General features: G+C 39.3%; 1 protein-coding gene across 2 annotated transcripts; it reads left to right on the top strand.

Moving 5' to 3' along the window:
• Positions 1-3,854: 3,854 nt before the first annotated feature.
• gspt1l (G1 to S phase transition 1, like) lies at positions 3,855-19,393 on the top strand. Of its 2 annotated transcripts, XM_032587744.1 has the most exons (14): positions 4,092-4,290; positions 6,143-6,187; positions 8,497-8,739; positions 8,968-9,001; positions 9,073-9,150; positions 10,015-10,195; positions 10,358-10,512; positions 12,665-12,805; positions 12,890-12,983; positions 13,088-13,168; positions 14,694-14,867; positions 16,373-16,462; positions 16,549-16,717; positions 18,507-19,393. In XM_032587744.1, the coding sequence occupies exons 1-14, from the start codon at positions 4,092-4,094 to the stop codon at positions 18,557-18,559; spliced, it is 1,737 nt and encodes a 578-aa protein (XP_032443635.1). In that variant the 3' UTR covers positions 18,560-19,393. The 2 variants fall into 2 exon arrangements, with proteins under 2 accessions (XP_032443637.1, XP_032443635.1); XM_032587746.1 differs by lacking the exon at positions 6,143-6,187 and having other exon boundaries at positions 3,855-4,290; positions 18,507-18,559.
• The last annotated feature ends 1,012 nt before the right edge of the window (positions 19,394-20,405 follow it).

Genomic DNA, 20,405 nt, shown 5'->3' on the forward strand with positions numbered 1-20,405 from the left:
GTTAAAGTTGCACATATTTAATGTAAAAATAACTTTTAACACCAAAACAGCTTAGAGAAATCAAATCAAATTCTCTTTACAGCTGCAGAAGTGGCTAGATTCAAAGAACTTGACTTTTCCTTAGTGTTTTTTAATTATTTTTTTATTAATTTCACCAGGGAGCATTACTAGATTTTTTACTACTCTGAGGGATATTTTTCTTTGCCAAGATATTTGCCAAGATATTTTATATAAGTAGTGTGTGAAGAACCGGCATTATGGAATGGTTTGGGTGTTTGTGCTTTATTGATTTTTTTTGTTTTTTGGGGGCGGGGACTTGGTCGTATTTTTGAACAGTTGAGTTGATTGTGCTAAACGTTTGAAGTCTTTTGTTTGGTCCTCAAGGCTGCTTTATTGCAAGTGTGTGCACTTTAATGAGGATTCTGACAAACTAATCTGTTTTCCATGACACACGTTCAGTACCATGCAGAAATATTCATACCCTTTGAACAACATGACCTTTTGGAAACATTACAATCTCAACTTTAAATGTCTTTTATAGGAATTTTATGTGGTAGACCAACAAATAATTCATTATACGGAAAAAGAAACAAAACAATGCATTTGATTATAACAAAACCCCCAAAAACTCTACAATTCTCTGTGTTGGTCTCTTACAGAAAATCCCTACAAAAGCCATAAATGTTAGTAATCTCACCATGGTAAAGATTCAGGTTGTGAATAGTTTTGGACAGGACTGCACGCTGGTCGTCCCACCCCTCACCATGGACTACTGGAGAGCTAGCGCTGCTGGTAGGACAGGGATGGATGTGCTGTTGGAGTGGGGCTGCTGCACTGGCATTAAGTTTCTAATTTCAGAAATTTCTTCCTGAATGTGTTCTCTCTTCATCTGATGCAAACTTTTGTTTCAGTTAAGGTACCTTAAAAGTGATAGGCTGGTTGTTTTGAGGTGGGACTATATGACCTACTTTCAAGCTGTCCTTACTGGCAACAAGCATTGTTCAGCTAGTGTGATGAGAACTTAGTGTGATGAAATCTTAACAAAATGACATTAACATCTACTTAATGGTTATTATTATTTCCCATGCCAGGTGGAAACTTGACTAGGAGTGAACATTGGCTGTTACAATGTTGATTTAAAGGCCCAGTTTGGGTTTTCTGAGATTGAGAGGCCGTGTGCTTCCTGTTGAGTCAGTCCAACAGCAGGGCTTGGACTAAAACAGAAGATTCTGACATCTTGAAGCAACCTTAAATGGTTGCTGATCATTTTGTACGTTTTGGTTATTTTGTGTCCGTTTGAAAGGAAAAGAAAAAAAAAAGCTTTCTGCCGTCGAACGCTTTGCATGAATTGTACATCTATTCCAACCCATCCTAGAAAATTTTTTCAGTTTTGACAAGCAATGGTTTCCACTAACCTCATAATCAGACTACTCTGTAAGTAAAATGTGGTTGTTTATCAGCAGCGGATTTGCTCCGGGTTATTTTGGGTTTAAACAGTCAGAATCTGGTATATTTGAAAATCAATGACCCAAACAGAATACCTTGTCGAAGGAGAATACTGTTTGTTATAAAGTTTTATCGAAACCCCAAATTATTCACACCCCTGGCAAATTTGGATTTAAAATTATTTTCATTCAACTTCTAGGCTGCTTAAGTCAGCCTAATTCTGTGGTCACTTAAGATGAAATCATCTTGGCCTGGAGAACACTAAAAATAATAATCCGTGTGCAAAAGTTGCAAACATGACCTGATAGTTTTTGATGATTAGCTTTGCACAGTTAAAAATTCATAAAATGGTAGGGGTAAAAGGGAATCTGTTCATAGTTGCCTATTACAGATGAGATATTGACTGCTCATCACTTCTCCACAAAACCATATCACAAGAAATACGATTTCTTTAAATGTGTTTGCATTGTTGTGCCTCATTGTAAACTTTGTATGAGAGGAAACTCTCAGAATGAAGAGCTGAAACTCTAATCTCCAAACAGTGAGGATGAAGGTTCCACCAGAGTTGCACATCTTCTGTAGATAATTATTTTACTACTGGGTTGTTGTTGTTTTTTTCTTATGGTGTAAATGAAGCAGAATTTCCTTAATGATTCTTTCTGTAATGGAATTCTAATGCAATATAAACATTATAAAATTTTTAACTTGAAACAAAGCTCTTGGTTCTTGTGTGGTGTTTGTCTCTGACATGCTTGCTGGTTTCCTTTTGACATTCATTTTTAAGTGCAGTCAAGGTAAAAAAAAAAAGTATGTTGACTTGTCAGTTCTAGGGATTTAACAAATGAATGATCTGATCTTGATCGTTGTAACATTGTTTTGATCCATATCCATGTCATTACCCCCCTTTATTCTTCTTCTGCACCTTATTTCATATCTCCAAATAAAGCCAGACACTGAACAGAAATAATGATCCTAATCGCTCAATAATCCTACATTGAGTGATTAATTTCTAGTTTAGAACTCTAAAGGTTGATTTAATTTGACTGAATTCTACTGCAATTTTTCCCCGTGTATTGTGTTTTATATTTATCTAAAATAAGACAATGATCACAATGATATCGTTTTAACTGAAACAGAACAAAAGAATGAACAGTTACTGGTAGGTTGTGATTTAAATGGAATGTTTTTGTCCTCTGGTGCTGCCATCTACAGACAGGCCACGTTCTCTCTGCTAGTTTATGACAGAACTTCAGATGATTCTCACCATGTCTCCAGGGGCTTATGTTCCACTTCATTGCATCATCCATAATAATGACAGAAAAACTTTTTCTATTATTTATTTTTCCCATTTATTGGGAAAACCTCAGTGTTGATTATTCTATGCTTTGATCTAGAAAACTAAAGGTGTTGATTGGATACTCCCAACACATTTCTTTGTTCAACAGCAAAAGAAATATCAATGAGCAGGAACGCAAAACAAACGCAGGTCAAATAAATGATAAAAGAGCAAAATTCCTGAGTTTGGGAGAGAATAACTAAAGAATACTACCATTTTTAAAGTGACATCATGCAGTGAACTTTATTAAAGTGAGGTGAGGCATAAATGGTGTCCAGACTTAAGTTTTAGCTTCTGCAAAACAATTTGTATTTTTCATTGTTGGGTAATTGTGAAGAATAGTTTGACTATTCACATCTGCATGCATGAAAGATGTCGTCCTCCAGGGAACTAGCGTATCATACTGGACTTTGGAAAGGGACAGACCAACACAACATAGTGCATACTCATAAAGAGGAAGGAAAATCATACATGGGTTTCTCTATTCAGGAAAATGGACGATGCATATTCAGTCCCACTGGTTCAACACTTTGTAGAACCACCGTTTGGGGGTCTTGATTGGGTGAAGAGTATTTGTGACAATCAACTTCAAAGTCTTTCTACAAATTTTCAACTAAATTTAGCTGAGTTGTACACATATGCAATATACCATGAATATATATATATATATATACGTTTTTATACTTAGGTTGATAAACAGCGTCGTGCATTTTGTGGTTTAAATTCATGAAGTAAAATTACAAATCAACTTTTCCTAGAAATAGTTCAACATACTATGTTGTATATTAAATATGTGTACAACTGGTGAACACGTTTTCAGTAAATTTTAAAAAGAATTAAATGTTTTCGGCCGCATGAATAAGCATAAAAGTGCTATTTTGTTTCCTCGACCAAAACCTAAGCGAATCTGCTGCGTTAAAAGTTCATATCAAGTGACGTTAACCATTTTTCTATTGTTTTTCGGGGGATGTAGTTTGTTACTTTCAAATGTCTTCCGAGCTGAATGTAGTCCGGTTGCTCATAGAACTTCGAATCCCAGAGTTCTTCGCGCTGAGCACGTCGACTGAAGGAACGCTGCAGCTCACGCGGACTGTCTCTGGGAGTGCTGAGTCGAGCCTGTTCTGAGGCGTCCGGACCGACAGAGCGACTGCTTTACTTCATGTGAACTGGGGACAACATCGCGCACGCACTACAGGGACGGTCCTCACAGCTCAGCGGGACACTGCTAACATTGGGTTGAAGGTGGACACTCATTCGGACCAAGAACTGCGTAGCTCCAATCTTACTTGGTCAAAATCTAAGACCCACGATGGACCCGAGAGACACTGCCCCTGATTCCTGGGAACAAGAGGACGATGTGGAACAAGAGGCCACAGTCGACGGACAGCTTGAAGCGGCATTCACAACCCTTAATGTGAACGCTAAGCCGTTCGTACCCAATGTGAACGCAGCTGAATTTGTTCCGCCTTTTGCCATGAGAGCGCCCACAGAGAACGTCGATGCTGCTGGTAAGTTCACCCCAGTCACGTTGGCGTTAGCCGTTCTAGCTAACTGTAGCCTGTAGCTTAGCAAGTGTTCAGACACGCGTCGGTTGGAGGGCGAAAAAGCAGCTACATGCTTTCCCGTGACGCGTTTTGTGGTCCACTTTGCCCCGTGAACCTTTCATTTGTGGTTATCTAGCTGTTGTTAAACACAGTTTGAGGACACCTGAACTCTACCGGCACTTGCGTTTTCACCCAACTGGCGGTAAACTGCTAGCTTGTTCGCTAGCTGGTGTACTACCTACTTAGCGACTGTCACTTAGTGCGTGGGTCAAAGGCCGTGAAACTGACAAATTCTAAATATTACTTGGAAAAAGATGTGAGGGTCTGACATGTTTGTCACCGCGTAGCTCCGTGTTTTAACCAGACACTCTGCAACATGGAGAGAAATTGGCGTATCCACTCCGTCTTTTACGTGACGTGGATTTTCTGACGCATTTGTTGGTCAAGAGTGGAATAAAACATGCGAGAACTGCTTGAAGGCAGCCCAGAGACAGGACAGTAGTTGTCATTGGAAACTAGTTCTATAACTGAATCTCAGTGTGAGTTTTAAAAGCTGGACTCGGCTGTTGATCACTTCCTATCTTTGTCGGGGTTTATTCCGTTTCGTAACTAACATTTTCTGGTACGAAATTGAGCCGTTTGCTAATGAGGGTGGCTCGTGTTCATAGGGCTCATGCCTTATTTCTGGCTCTTATTGACAACCAGTGATTTAAAGTACGGTAATCTTCAACGAGTCACTTGGCTGTGAGGGAATGTTCTGACACCAGTAAACATCTGTCTGGACTGGATTTACTGTGTTCTGGTCTGGTACATTTCACAAGACCCAAACAGCAGTTACAGCCCAAACTGTATCCAACAGTCTTCAGAAAAAACCATCACTTTAATAGAAATCAGACAACGCTCATGGACTAACTTGGATGCAAAATCAGGATTATCTTGTGGGATTCCTTCATTTTCTGTTTAAATCCAGAACTACAACTTCCAATAGAACCCTGCGGTGCGTCTTTTATTTTATGTTGGTTTAGTGTTTAGAATTTAAAAAATGAATTTTGTTGAAGTGAGCAGATCAGACACCAAAGAAAACTGGAAATGGGTATTTGCCAGAAAAAGCCTGATTATGTTTCTCTGTTCTAACTACCCATGTACAGATAGAAAGGAAAGAAAGGGATTCCAGCTCAAGTCTCCCCTTTCTGAATTCATACCCATATTTCTACACAAATTCCCCCATTTCAATCCTTTCCTACTTCAGTTTTATGTCGTCTTGTACTCGCTGTGTATCAGTTTATTTCCTCAAGAAAAATTTTTCTCGTTTATATGTAATTATTTAAAGGCGTGGTGTGACTCCAGTTAACATTTATTTTAATTCTGAGACCCATTAAGGACAAGTTGTTTTTATGAAATTGACAAGTGTCTCCTGATCAAACCAGAGTAACGGTGAGGGACTCTGGTTTGTCGGTCATTTCTGGAGTCGAGTAGCAACATTTATTTGCACTAATCCCAGTAGTTTTTGCCTTCTGGCAGGTATGAGCTATTAAAAGGTGCAGTAGCAGGCATACTGTGGGAGGGCTCCTTTATTTTATTTATTTTTTTTTTACCCAGAAGTAGTTGGAATGAAATGACCTGACCGGTTCTGACCTCTGGACGTGGGACAGACCATTTCTGTGTAGTCATTAGTGAGCTGCTTCCAAAACACAAATTAAAGGTTCAGGTATTAATTTTAGCCGTACTCATTACAAAGCTTTGTTTCTGGAAAAAAAGCAGCATAAATAGACTACCTTGAGAAAAATCCAAACATTACCTTTCTCCCCCCCTGCAGTTGTGAATGATAAAGTCTCCACCATGGACGTGTCAGAAAGCAGCGGTACGTATAACGCTCCTGCAGGCTGGCTTCTGTGTGCTCCATGTTGTTGTTGCGTTCTTCATTGTTGGACATGAGCCGACTCACACTGAAAACACAGCAGCACACAGAACTGCATTCACTATATACGTTCCTGGCAGTCCACATCCGGCCCACGAGCCGTCTGATTCTGGACTCCTGACTGACTACCTGCTCTCAGCAGTTTTATGGTCAGTCTACATCCTGATCCAGAAAACATGATGGATGTTGATCCGTTTTGGATTTTCCAGGTCTAAAGAACAACCATTCTAACTTTGGTTTAGCTCGAACGCACGGCTTTTAGAAAAAAAAGAAGTTGGCGGTATGCTGAGTTTGGGTTAACATGACATGCTGCAAGTTCAACAGTAAAATAAGGCGGACAATGAAAATCGATGTTCTGATAATGTTGAACTTCTGCTGTCTCAGCGCCACCTACAAGAGGAGCGCGGCAGATGATGCCGCGCTCCTCTCCTGTCACTCTGTCAGACAGGACAGTCTGACAGAGTGTCCTGTCAGACTGTTGATTTAGACCTGATTTATTTCTTCTCTGTCTGACCAGCACAAGAATAATGTGCCTAATAAGGGGTAGTAATTTGTAAAATTGACTTTTTTCAGTTTTACATCATGTTAACTTATTCCCTCATCAAAAACATACCTGGAGTGTTGCCTTGATTCTTTCATGCATGTTTGAGGAATGCGTTAATCTCTGTGGCATTTTGAAGAGGCCTTTCCTCGACAACAAAAACTCAGAAGAGCTTTCATTTTTAAATTCTTGACTTCTGTGGATCACCTTAGAATTTAACTATCGCCTCTTTTTTTGGCCTTTTGTGTTCATTGGTAAAAATGTTATTTAAACCCCCTCCTTAAATTAAATATGTAAATTTATAATGACATTTTATTTCCTTATGTTTATTGCTTTGCATGAAAAGAAACGCCATCCAAATTTTCTTCTGTTCTACAAACCAACTGAAAAGAAAAGGCAAAATGTTGATTATTTAAAAACAACCCAGTGTTAGAAAAGAATAAGTAAAAAACCACCATGCACACAGTTGAGTGGGTAGTCTACTTTGGATCGCTGTACAACTGAAAACACAGTCTTGCAGTAGATTAACATCAGCTTGTGTTCGTTGTGTGTCTTGCTTTGTCACATCCAGTGGGAGTGTTTCATTATCACCTTAAACACACGTGGCCGGATTTCAACAGGAAATAACGGTAAATGATAAACAGTCGAGTATTAAGCTGGTCAGTCTTCTATGTCATAGTTGGGCTTCAATCATACAATACATGACTGTAAATCTGGAGAACAATACCTAGAATTTGCATCAAGCACAGCAATGAAAAGATCCCCAGCTTTTATAGCTGCAGATCCTTTTATCACCATGGCAACCTATCAGCTGTGCTAAACTGGGTGGGCCTAACACCGCTTTCGAGACACAGCTTCTCATCTGAGCTGCAGTTTCCAACCTCACAGAGCAGTACTCTCCCGCAAGTCCTAGACTCAGCTCCTTCAGACTAGCCAGCAGCAATTAGCAAACACCTGGTGGAACTGAGTATCTGCTGAGCTCATTATGAGCTACTTGTCAGTGAAATGCTGATAAAAACATTAAAGGGTTAAGAGAGGAGCCATGTTGTGATGACTTCCTGAAGATGGAGTTTCAGAAAGAGACAGTTTTTAAAGAGACAGAGGCCCAATTTCAAGATATTAAATCCCAAAGTCATATTTTTAAAAAGTCATATTTTACATATACAGCATTTTTATAACAACTTAAGGTATCCTACTTACTTAACTATGCTATAAAATGGCACTGTGTAGCTGGAAAATACATGGTATTGCCCCTTTAAAGATATGCAACTCTTTAGTATTGGTATATAAATTCTGTCATAACTTTGTTAGGATAGAAAAACCTAGAAATGCCAACGTCACATTTCTTGAAGCAGAACCATTCTATTCTGGGTTTGTTAGATTTCAGTAAAATGTGTTACTATGAACTTACAAATGTTATTACATATATTGACTAAAATTAGTTTGTAGTTTCTCATTCAGTCAGGTTCATCTGTTATTATTTATACTCATTCAGCAATGTGTCTCAGAGGTGTCTGTGTGTTTACATGAGTCACTGAACATCGTGTTTGAAGAAATCTGTGCCACACTCTAATCGAGCTGTTTTTATTCCAGATCAGGTTCATGCCGGTTCAGCTGCTGGCTCCCAAAAATTGAAATTTAGTCGCAATTAGCAAGTATTTGATTAGTTGACCTTTTGAGTCTGACTCGGTGATGTTCTGTGCTTGTAAAGTGCCCGTGGAGAACGGTGACACAGAAATGACGTCGGAGGAACCATGGGACCAAAAAGATGACGAAGCGACCGAAGAGGAGCCGGGAGGTGGGGACCGGGGGCCGGGGGAGTTGACCTCGCCGGAGGACACGGCTCCAGAGATGATGGAGGAGGAGGAGGAGGTGTTAGTGCCAAAGGTTCCAGCCGTACAGCCAGACGCCCCCAAGAAGGAACACATCAATGTGGTGTTCATCGGACACGTAGGTCAGTGCGGAGACCCACTATTTCTATTTTATTTGTGGAGGACATTGTTTAAGAAATGCAGACCTTACAATTAATCTAAAAAGTATTCACACTGCTTCACTTCTTCCATGTTATGTTCCAGTGTTATTCCAAATTGTAACTAATCTCTAATCCCACAATTCCTTTACACAAATACCCATGACAATGTGGACTTTTATTCTAGAGCCTAAAGTTTGATTCTGTTTCCAGATGCTGGAAAATCCACCATTGGAGGACAAATTATGTAAGTAGTGTTCTGTATTGCAAGTGAAGTGTTGTAGGAGGATTAGCTGTAATCTCCCCGTCTCTTTGCAGGTATCTAACAGGCATGGTGGACAAGAGGACCTTAGAGAAGTACGAGAGGGAAGCCAAGGAGAAGAACAGAGAAACCTGGTGAGTGGGCCGCCTTAGCTGCTGTGTCATAACAAACCGTCTCTGTTTTCATTCTTTGTCCGTACTCTTTGCCAACATTTTGCAATTGTTGCAAAATTGCAATTAAGAAATTATGAAATTTCTTAATTTCAGAAATAAGAAATGAAATTAAAATCACATGTGAATAAGTTCCGTCATGTGATAATTAAAAATCATTTCAGCAGTGAATGTAAATGAACGAGATACATTCATAATTCAGCCATGGTGCTAGCGCTCATCATCCATCAGCCAGTCAGAGGACACATCAGCTTCTTATTCGTTGAAGCAACAAGCCCCGCCTACTTGGGAGCAGCTATGGCATTCTGGGGAAATAGTAGTCGGTGATTTTACATTAGTTATGGATTCAACACGTTGGAATGACATAACATTTTATGAACTGTGATGCTGTGGGAGTTCTGGTGGAGCCAGCTGAACATCGTCCGAAAAATACAAAAACAACCAATTCCTGTTGTCTTTTTTTGTCATTTTCTCCAGTAGTCTCATCTGGCTGTTGATTACATGACTCATGATGCAAAAAGGGTTTGAGTTGCAGTTTTGCAAAATAAATCTATTTTGCTACGACTAGAAAAACTCACCCCATCCTGGCTCAAAAACTTTTTATGGAAAAACATCAGTGTTTTTCTTTTTTTTAACTGGTGTGTTTCCATTAAAAACATTTATTTTCGTAAATTCAATGTGCTCAGTTTTATGGTTAATGGAAATTAGTTATTTGTGTTTGATCCACTGCTTGGTGTGTTTTTATGAAGGCAGATGTAGGTCATTGTGAAGAAGTTGTAAAGAGCAGTCCTTTGAAAGTTGGTGACGAGCTTTCCTCTCTGTCTTCAGGTATCTGTCCTGGGCTTTGGACACCAATCAAGAGGAGCGGGACAAGGGGAAGACTGTGGAGGTGGGCCGAGCGTACTTTGAGACGGACAAAAAGCACTTTACTATCCTAGACGCTCCAGGCCACAAAAGCTTTGTGCCGAACATGATTGGAGGCGCGTCCCAGGCTGATCTGGCTGTTCTGGTGAGTAACTCACAACTGACCCACTTGGGCTCCACCACACACAGACATGCTAAAAACTGAATAATCTCCAAACTCAACTGCTAGTTTATGTTGAATATGAATGGGAGTGCTTCCCAGTATAGAGTTCCCCTGTATAGCTGACACCACTAACTACTCCCACAGGTGATCTCTGCCAGGAAAGGTGAGTTTGAGACTGGTTTCGAGAAGGGCGGACAGACCCGGGAGCACGCCATGCTAGCTAAGACGGCCGGTGTCAAGCACCTGATAGTCCTGGTCAACAAGATGGATGACCCTACGGTCAACTGGAGTCTGGAGAGGTGGGTACAGGGAAAACAGGGGAGGGCTCAATGTAAGCCTGCTGCAATTAATCAATTACTCGCATGATTAATAAAAATGCGTTCAGTGATTTCCATTCTGATTATATCTTTTGAAGAGCAATTTTCTTTAGATTTTTTAATTCATTTAGTTGTTTGTGGTTGTTTTTTTTAAAATTATTTATTGTTTTTGGTTTTTATTTGGGGCAATTAAAATATCTTCCAGTTGCAATGTGAAGTGTTATGTGCAAAATTGGTGCTTATTAGTCTTTCAAATGGTGATCTTCTATTATATTAATTGAAAATGGTCTGAAAACGACAATGTTGTCAGACATTGTAATGATTTTAGGGACAACTCATTGTCCAGCAGAAATGATTGTGACGGGAATAGTTCAGTGTTGATAACAGAGATGGTTAATGATTCATGCTCTGCTGTTTTACTGTTCTAATTATAGTCCTCTGTGATTACTCTGAATGTTTGTTTGAATTCTAAATTTGTCCAGGTCTCACAGTACTCAGCCAAATAAAACAGATCAGATGACAGTTATCAGCTCTGCTGCCATGTTACCAGCTGCTAGCTCACTGTGGTGGCCTCAGGTTTGTCTGCAGGGAGTCTCCATGTTTCTCTGGGTACTCTGTCTTCCTCCTGTACTCCAAACCAAGCTTGTACATGAGTCATTCTAAAGTTGCCCAGAGGGGTGTGTGTTTTCACATGGTACAAGTGTGTGTAGGGATGCTCATGTTTAAATTTAATGGCATTGTTACCCCAGCAACCTGCTAATGAGGAAACATAATTGGATGATTCCATGTTGTTGGAGTGTTTCAGCCATTTGGATTTAAATAAGAAACCAAATGAAACCCCAGCATCCTTCATCCAGATGACCTGAGACAGACTGAGTCCAGACTGGTGAACAGTATTAGCTTAAAGGCCCCAGCCCCATCTGCAGTCCTTTAAATGAACAAGGTGTTGACTGTAGAGACAGATGGAGGCGTGTTGACCTGTCCATCCTGGGTTAACTGAGATGCTGCAGCAGCTGATATTTACATGGCCGATCCTGAGATGATGGCTTCATCTGTCATTTCCACCTCATGAATAAAACCTGTCTCCTTGAATTGCTGGGGGGTCAAAGGTTCTTCTTCTTGTCCCTTTCATGACTCACCGTCCTGGTCAAGACAGACATGCTCAGCGTTAGCTGATGCTCAGATGGGTTTGTTGTCTGGTTCTGATTTTTCCCACAGAACTGGGTCACACAGTGGTTGGACCTTTTTGTAAGGAGTTGAAAAGGTTTAGAACATCATGAAGATAGAAAAGTATAAACTTTCCCCACCCTCTGTGCTGTCATTTTACAGCGGGCTTTCAGTGACCAAAGAAATTTTTAAAACAGGAAGGTTGTGTAAAATTTGTTTAGTTATAACATTACTGTCATCAAAAACACACCTGGAGTGTTGCCTTGATTTTTTTATGCATGTTTCAGAAATCTTTAAATCTCCCATGGCAACCATTCAGAATGAAAACACACCCAGAACAGAGAGTCACATTTTCTCCGCTGCTCTGTCTTGGATCTGTAGTTTCCAGCCGAGCTTTCCCCTCACTATATGACTCCTTCTGACTAGCGAACAGCAAATATCAAACACTGGGTGGAACTGCACACTTGCTCAACTCATTATAAAAGCTACTTTACAATCCAACACTCCAAGGAACGGTTGTAAATGGAATAATGGAGAAGCATTGTTGTTATGGCTTCCTGAAGGTGGAGTGTTGGAAAGAGCAGAGTCTTATAGAGACAGAGTCCAATTTCAAGGTGTCAATTCATGAATTCAAATTTCTTAAGTTATGTTTGATACATACAGTATTTTTATAATTGAAGGTATCATCATTTTCTTGATAGTGCCATTTTATAGCACAATGTGGCTGGAAAATACATAATACTGCCCCTTTAAGCTACTCATTCTTGTCTAAAGTTATTGAAATTGTAGATGTTTTCTTTAATTTCTGTATATGTACATTGATGTTGGGATTAAAGGCAGCATATTTCTAACCTTCTCTGACTGAAATGGATACTTGTGCCCTGCTTTTTCTCTTCACCCTCTCGTTTCCAACGCCAAGCATTTATTCAGGTGAACCTATGTGCTACTTTGTTTCCTGGGCTGTTAGGTATGAAGAGTGCAAGGAGAAATTAGTGCCATTCTTGAAGAAAGTGGGCTTTAACCCAAAGAAAGACATCCACTTCATGCCGTGTTCTGGGCTCACCGGAGCCAACCTGAAGGAGGCGACTGACATGTGCCCCTGGTATACGTAAGTCTGTTAGCTTCCTCACTGTCAGGATAACCCAAGATCATCACCTTGTCCTTCTCTAACCGCTTTTATTTGAATTTCCAGAGGTTTGCCCTTCATCCCACACTTGGACAGTTTGCCAAATTTCAACAGATCTAGTGATGGACCAGTCAGATTGCCCATTGTAGACAAATACAAGGTGAGAACATCTGTTTATTTTTTAATGCATGTTGTATGAAAACTGCTTCCTGAAACATAGAACAGATTTTGTTATGAATTGAAAATGTGTTGCTCTCTCACCAGGACATGGGGACTGTGGTTCTGGGAAAGCTGGAGTCTGGCTCCATCAGTAAAGCACAACAGCTAGTCATGATGCCCAACAGGGTAAGTCATCCAATCAGATACAGACCCACCCTGAACCAGGGCAACCAGCGGCCCACCGGGTTTTTGTTTTAAAAATGTTTTGACTGAAAATGTCAAATATTGCTGGATAATTGTTATAGGAAGACATTGTTGACAATTCTTAGACATGCAGCTACAGTGTTAAAAACAACAAATAAAAAAAACAAAACAATTAAGATGATACATTTTTTTTCACATCTGTTAAATCTCATTGAAGTAATCAGACACTAACCATACGACCTCCAGCCGGCCACTGCACTGATCATCTCTACTGTATGCCAGAGACAAACGGGGAGATTTAATTTATGAGGCCAAGATTTATTGGTGTATGAAAAACTAGTTAAAATAAAAAAAAGAGGCCACACGTATCCTGATGGGGAGGCAAGTATAATACACTGGGGGAAACCCTCCTGCAGAGTTTCAACTATTTCATTTAAGGTTTTTGTGGCTCTATTGATCTTTATTCATTAGTAGTTGGACAGAGAGGAAGACGTGTTCAGGAATCAATCTGGGATCCTATGTAGCCTCTGTGGTGCGTCTGATTCAACACTGAGCCACAATCTGGGATTATTTGACATTTCTTAGCAGACTTAACTACTAATGCTGATTCCATTTTCTGATCAGAGTTTCCCATGAGGAATACTGGTTCAGATTGGGAGAGGCGATGTCACACAGTGTGCAGGAGCAGGTGCTGTCAAACAGAGTCAAAATGTTTTAACTATAAACATCAGTCTCTGTGTTCCCTTAACAACATGGACCCTTAAGGCTCCCCCACATACTTCAGCAGAAGTTCTGAAATCAGTTCTCAATGTTGATGCGTGACAAAAATTGCGTCATTTTGTTTGTGGAGACAGCTGCCTGCCGAGCTCAACAGGCCAGGGCCAAACTATTTCAACAGAACTCTTTGTGAAGTGCTGTCTGACTGGTTAGAGGTTTGTTTATGCTGTGTTTTATGCAGAAAGACAATCACACAGCAGTGTTAACATTTCTCTTCAGCTAGTTCTCTTTCACTACCTGGTTTTTGTATGTAGGAAATCTGATGCAATGAGGAACTATGTATATGCACGGTTCTTCACTCTAATAGAACTGTCAAACATAGTTCTTTTATATGTACATGGTTCTAAGTAGTTCTAGCATCTGTAAACGAAAACCAAATAATTGAAGCATCAAGTCACTGACTTAGAGAAATCTCTCAGACTGAACATGCATAGAGTGACAAAAATGCTCACTGATTCTAGATCAGTTCTTCTCCACACAGCTCAGAAAAACACCCTCTGCCCTCCCTGCAGAGGCCACTAGTCTCTGCATGATGTTTCTGCATCTTGTTTTTCTGTCACCATAATTAGTTTTAAGGTCAAAATGATCAGAGGCGTTGATTTCTGATACAAGTTACATCAGGAGGGAAAGATTACTGTTTTTTCCCCCATTTAGCCCACTTTGTGTTTTAGGCCTTAAAACATTTCTCATTACTGTTGCATCTCTGATTTGAGTGTCTGTGTTCCTGCAGCATGTGGTGGAGGTATTGAGTCTGCTATCAGATGACGTGGAGACGGACGATGCAGGACCTGGTGAAAACCTCAAGCTGCGACTGAAGGGAATCGAGGAGGAGGAGATCCTGCCGGGATTTATTCTGTGCAACTCTGACAGTCTCTGTCATTCAGGGCGCACCTTTGACGCCCAGGTGAGTCTGCCCGGCACAGCTCCTCTACTGCAAGAAAAGTGAAATGTGTTAGATCTAACAAAAACAAATTTACAGCACCTTAATCGTGAAATAAAATGATTTCAGTCCATAAACTTGTTAAGAGTCCATAATACAGGCCTGGGAAAAAAATGTCCTAAATATTTTTTTAGCTGAACAAAGTCAGTTTAGCTGTATGTACAGGTAAGGATGCAGGCTGCTGTCATCTATACTAGAGCTGCAGCTGATGATGATGCAATAAATTATTAAATTGGTGCAATTTCATTTAAACACTTAAGCCCAGCTTGTACAATATTAATAATACATTAAAAATGCAAGTAAACAAATAATTGTTTCTTTTTTTAAATGAGAAAATACATATTTTATTTATCTATATTTGGCCATGAGAGGATGGGGGATATTTTTATTTGTGTTACAAGAATATGGCATCATTTATCTTGGCAACATCACACAGGATGTTTGTCTTCAAACATCCTGTGTGATTAACACACGTTTGTGTAATAAAAACGTTATTATGACTGATGCTAAGAGAACCACTAAAGTCATGAAGCTTTAATGTGCACAAGATTTCAACTTATTCTCAATTTGGTCATTTGAATCATGATGTTTTTTTTTTATTTGTTGTTGTAGTTAAAAACCAACAAATTAGTGCAAAATAACTGGATAAGAGGATGAATAACAGCAACAAAGATATACAAAAAAAAAAAACTGATGGAGGAAAACATTCAAATGGATACATTCAGAAGAAAAACAAAACACATCATCAAATGGTGTCACAGCAAAAACAATTACATTGTTTCACTTATGTGGGTTAGGATATATATGTTTTTGTTTAAAATGCATCAACTGCATTCCTTTATTTAGTGTAGGGCAGATTTTTTGAAAATAAATTTTCTTGGATTAACCAATAATAATTGGACAGCAAATGGCGGTAAATAGTATATTTATTTATTTTTTTTAACCAAAGCTAAAGCAGCCAGTTAGTGGTTCTGGCTAAAACATATTTATTTTTCATCTTAAATGCAAAATGATCATTTTGATCAGTCCTGAGGACTTTGACGGTTTTTGTTTTAGTAAACTGCCATTTTTTTGAGTCTATGCTCCTGTTAGCGATTAATTATTGAATTAACTGACGATTATTTCAATAGGTGATTAATTGTTTCAACCCTAACATTAATAGTAATTCCATAAGCATTTAGATAATCAAATGGTGCGGTCTAGTTTTGTTTGAAAGGCTCAACATTCAGCATTGTCACAACAATGATGCGTTTAAGGACTGAGGGACGAATCAGAGACTGTCTCAGTAGTTCTCTGCCTGCAGCTGTGCTCGCTCTCTACCAAACATGACGCCGCCATTTTTATTCAATATGCAGGGGAGTCCTGTGGGAAACATCTGGTGGTAGTTGGTACTTGGGGAAACGCCAAATAACTGGACATGAGCTTTAGATGAAATTACTTGAACGTAGTATGTACCATTTTCTCCACAGATCGTCATCATCGAACACAAATCCATCATCTGTCCAGGTTACAATGCAGTCCTTCACATTCACACATGCATTGAAGAAGTGCAAATCACGGTAAGCTCCAGAGTGGGATCAATTCGCTGCTGGAATGGATCTGTATCAGAACCTGAACTCCCTGCTGACGTCTGCCTCCTGTGCAGGCCTTGATCTGTCTAGTGGACAAGAAGACAGGAGACAAGAGTAAGACGCGGCCCCGGTTCGTCAAACAGGACCAGGTCTGCATCGCCCGTCTGCGTACAGCTGGGACCATTTGCCTCGAGACTTTTAAAGACTTTCCTCAGATGGGACGGTTCACTTTACGGGATGAAGGTAGGCCTGATGCTCTGAGGTGACATCCAGCTACAAGCAGGATGGAGGTGCAGGGAATAATCCACTCCATAAACAATCACAGTACATAGTTCTCATGTGACGTCACAACTTCTGTGAACATTGTAACTGACAGCCATCTTGGCAGGCAATTGCTGTGACAACAATAAATCCACAAGCTTAGAACTAGATCTCAGCTTGTTCCTATCTAATTTAGAAATGGTATGAGTAAATTACAACTAGTACGCGACTATTCTGTGAAATACAAAGACAAATACCAGTGATATTTACTGTAGTACTTACTGCTGAATTAGCAAAATTAGCCTAGCTAATATAGCTTTTATGTGCAATGCTCAGACAGATACGAAGCCTATGTCTGTTACTATGTGAACTCACTCTGAAAATTAATTTAAACATTGATTGTATGCGTCCATAGATTTCAGGCTGTGAGGCTCCTCCATGCTGTACAAACTCTTCATGTTCACTAAGTAGTGAACTGTGTCACAGTGTGAGGTCAGAGGCATCTAATCCACATGGTCTGACATGTTTTCTTTCTCCATGTCATACGGGTGGATCCCAACAGCAGCCATTTTGTTCATGTATCTTTCTCACACATTGGTCAAAAGTGTCCACAAATTTATTTATTTTTTATCTGGAAGCCATGGGTCTGATCTGCATTGCTATGCACTTGGCTACAAACATGATCACTTCCAATTCAGACTTGTGGGAACCATGTGTTCTAAATCGGTTCAAAATAGAATAGAATAGAATTCAACTTTATTGTCATTGCACTGTCACAAGTACAAGCAGCGAGATGTAGTTTGCATCTATCCAGAAGTGCTCTACGAGATATAAATATTTATTTACAGATGTACAAGACAATGTATGTATGGACTATTTAAGGGGTTATAGCAAAGAGATATAGATATTGTGTATAAATATAAATATGGGAGCTATATGCACAGATTATACAGAATATACAGAATATACAAGAATGTTAGGGAATGGATTATATATGTATATAATATAATACAAGATAAGATGGATTTTTATGATGCATTTAAGTTGTACGTGTTTGCCGCTCCTGTTTGGGAGTATGTAGTATTGTTTTGAATAATATATATATATAAGAAAAAGCCAGGCAGCTAAGCAAACCTAATACTGGACATTTAAGTTGCCAAATTTTATTCACAAACCTGTTTTTGTTTAAATGTAAACTGATGAAATTTGATCCAGTTTTCTGGCTGGGTTCATCAGTTGAAATTATTTCATGACAGCAGCAGTCACACAGGAGCCATGAAATAAATACACAAAATAATTATATTTTTAAATAAATTTATTTAAATGGACATTTTTATTTAAATTGATATAAAAATTTAGCTATAATCAGTTCATGGGACCTTTAATTGCCTATTTCATAACAGTTAATTATTGATGCACTTATTAATTTAGTAATATATATGTAATTGTTTAGTATTAAATGAATGATTTTAATAATTTTGATACATTTAATTTTTTAATGGGAGATTAACACATGGTAGATTTATTAAATGATGTCATCACTCTCCTTCCAGAAACCTTACAGAATACATTTAAATAAATCTCCATTTGCTTAAACTCTTTGCTCTCGTCAGTCACATAAATTAAACAGAACCTCTAAAATGTTTGAATAGAAAAAAATTAGATGTTCGAATCAAATCATGGCCCTAAAAATGGGAGCGGACTCTGTAGCCTGAAAGATCGCCGTGTGTAAAGCAGGGAGTTGATGTGGGTTTTGTTGTGCTGTTGCCAGGTAAGACCATCGCCATCGGTAAGGTTCTGAAGCTGGTGGCTGAGCGGGACTGAAGCGGGCCGAGCGCTCGGGAGTCTTGGTGAGAAGGATCTGGCAGAATTCGCTCACATACTGCCTCTTCTGTCTTCAGCGGTGAAAGCACCTCCCCGTCACGCCCCCTTTGTGCGTGTTGAAGATCAGCTTTGGAAAAATCAACTCGTGAAAAAGCAACCTGTTTTTAAACAAAAGACAACGAATGATTACCACAGGAGTCAGCTTTCTCATATTGAGAGCTCTGTTATGCCATTCTGGGTTAGCCCCTTCCAACTCTCCCATTCCTATTACATTACATGTTTTCTTTTTTTTCTTTTTGAGTTTTTAATTTTTCTTGCTGTCATAGATGACTCTCAGACAGCAGAACATTTATCCATAAACAGATGCGGACCAGGATTTTGCGAATGATTTTCAAATGCAAATGAAATTCTTGGAAAGAACTCGACCATTTGAAAGCAGAAGTGTGTCTTGGTTGTATGTTTTCCCTTTGCTTTCACCCAGTTTTGGTTTCTCATGAGACGTTCTGGCAGTGTGCTTGAGCGTTGATCAAATGTTATTAAAGCATCCAACTGTTCCAATAAAACATTAATGGGGAAAACAAATTGTGTTTGTCAGAGCTCACTCTGCCAGCCTGATTTCTGCCATTTTCCCCAGATCAACATCCTGCAGAGCTAAAGGAGCTGAACACACCGACTGGTTCTAGAGGAGAGCCTTTCATTTAAACGTTTCAACATTCATTGACTAATGTTAACCCTTTTATGTGTATGCTGAAGTATTAGGGCCATACTAAGAAAATTTAAAGAAATGATTGAGAATAAAGTCGCATACGAATAAATTTGACATGAGAACTTGTACAAGAATATTATTTTGACTTTATTCTCGTCTTTCTGTATTTTGATTTGGTCAGACTTTGAATTTTTTGTAAATTTATGGCTTTATTCCTGTATTTTTATTCTTCTTTCTTAGAATATGGCTATACTACTTTGTATATGTTAAGGAGTTGCTGCAACAGACTTTTTTTTCATTCTTGTCAGTGTTTATTTTATGCAACATCACCCTTATACTGCCACCTACAGGTACAGATGGGATGGTCAGCAAGTCGTTCTGGTCACTGGGACCACCCTGTCAGTTATTCAGCCAATTAATTAGAATAAAATTGAAAGTTAGTTTAGTGCCTTGATCACTATTAAAACACATAGATTAGTCCCATGAGAATAGATATTCTAATTCATCAGTATGACCATGAGCATTGGCATCAGTTAGCAAATATTTAAATTTTACCACTTTGCCTAAAAGAGTAAAGAAATAAAGGAGGAATCATGAGTAATATTAGAAAATGGAAAAATGTTTTACACGTCCATATTTTAATGTCCATCAGAGATCTTGTACAGAACGGTGACATTGCAGAATCTTTGAAATGAATACTGAATGTATTTCTGTAGAAACTGGCTGCAGCGTTTAGAGACAGAAATGTCCCGCTTTGCTGGGTGACAGAAGCAGTGACGGGTCCGACATGTCGGGACAGCAGCACTACAGGAAGCAGTGGAGGATTAAACCACACGGCTCCTGAAGAGCTCTTTGCTCCTGCTCACTAAACGATTCCATCTGTAAATCTGCATCATGAACTGACTTCATCCAGCTGCGTTAGAACCTGAGGGGGAATATTTAACCTTCCCTCTCCAGCTAACCGTGTGAAAGATTGAGATCTGGAAGGTTCACGTGGAAGCAGTGGACACAGTATGCAAATTCTTTAGATGTTATTGGCCCTGTATCCGTCTGCAGATTTAATATTAAGTGCAGGTTCCAGTGAAAGCGGATCAACAAGCAGCTGTTGCATGACTCGCCATCTGAAATCAGTTAAACCAC

Source organism: Xiphophorus hellerii, chromosome 16 (genome assembly GCF_003331165.1).
Source record: "Xiphophorus hellerii strain 12219 chromosome 16, Xiphophorus_hellerii-4.1, whole genome shotgun sequence".
Lineage (NCBI taxonomy): Eukaryota > Metazoa > Chordata > Actinopteri > Cyprinodontiformes > Poeciliidae > Xiphophorus > Xiphophorus hellerii.

What these genes read in the sequence shown, in the direction of transcription:
- gspt1l (XM_032587744.1), top strand. Translation starts at nt 4,092, where the DNA reads ATGGACCCGAGAGACACTGCCCCTGATTCCTGGGAACAAGAGGACGAT. An exon ending in ACCATTGGAGGACAAATTAT is followed by an intron (nt 9,002 to 9,072) that starts GTAAGTAGTGTT and finishes GTCTCTTTGCAG; the next exon opens with GTATCTAACAGGCATGGTGG. An exon ending in TTGAAGAAGTGCAAATCACG is followed by an intron (nt 16,463 to 16,548) that starts GTAAGCTCCAGA and finishes CCTCCTGTGCAG; the next exon opens with GCCTTGATCTGTCTAGTGGA.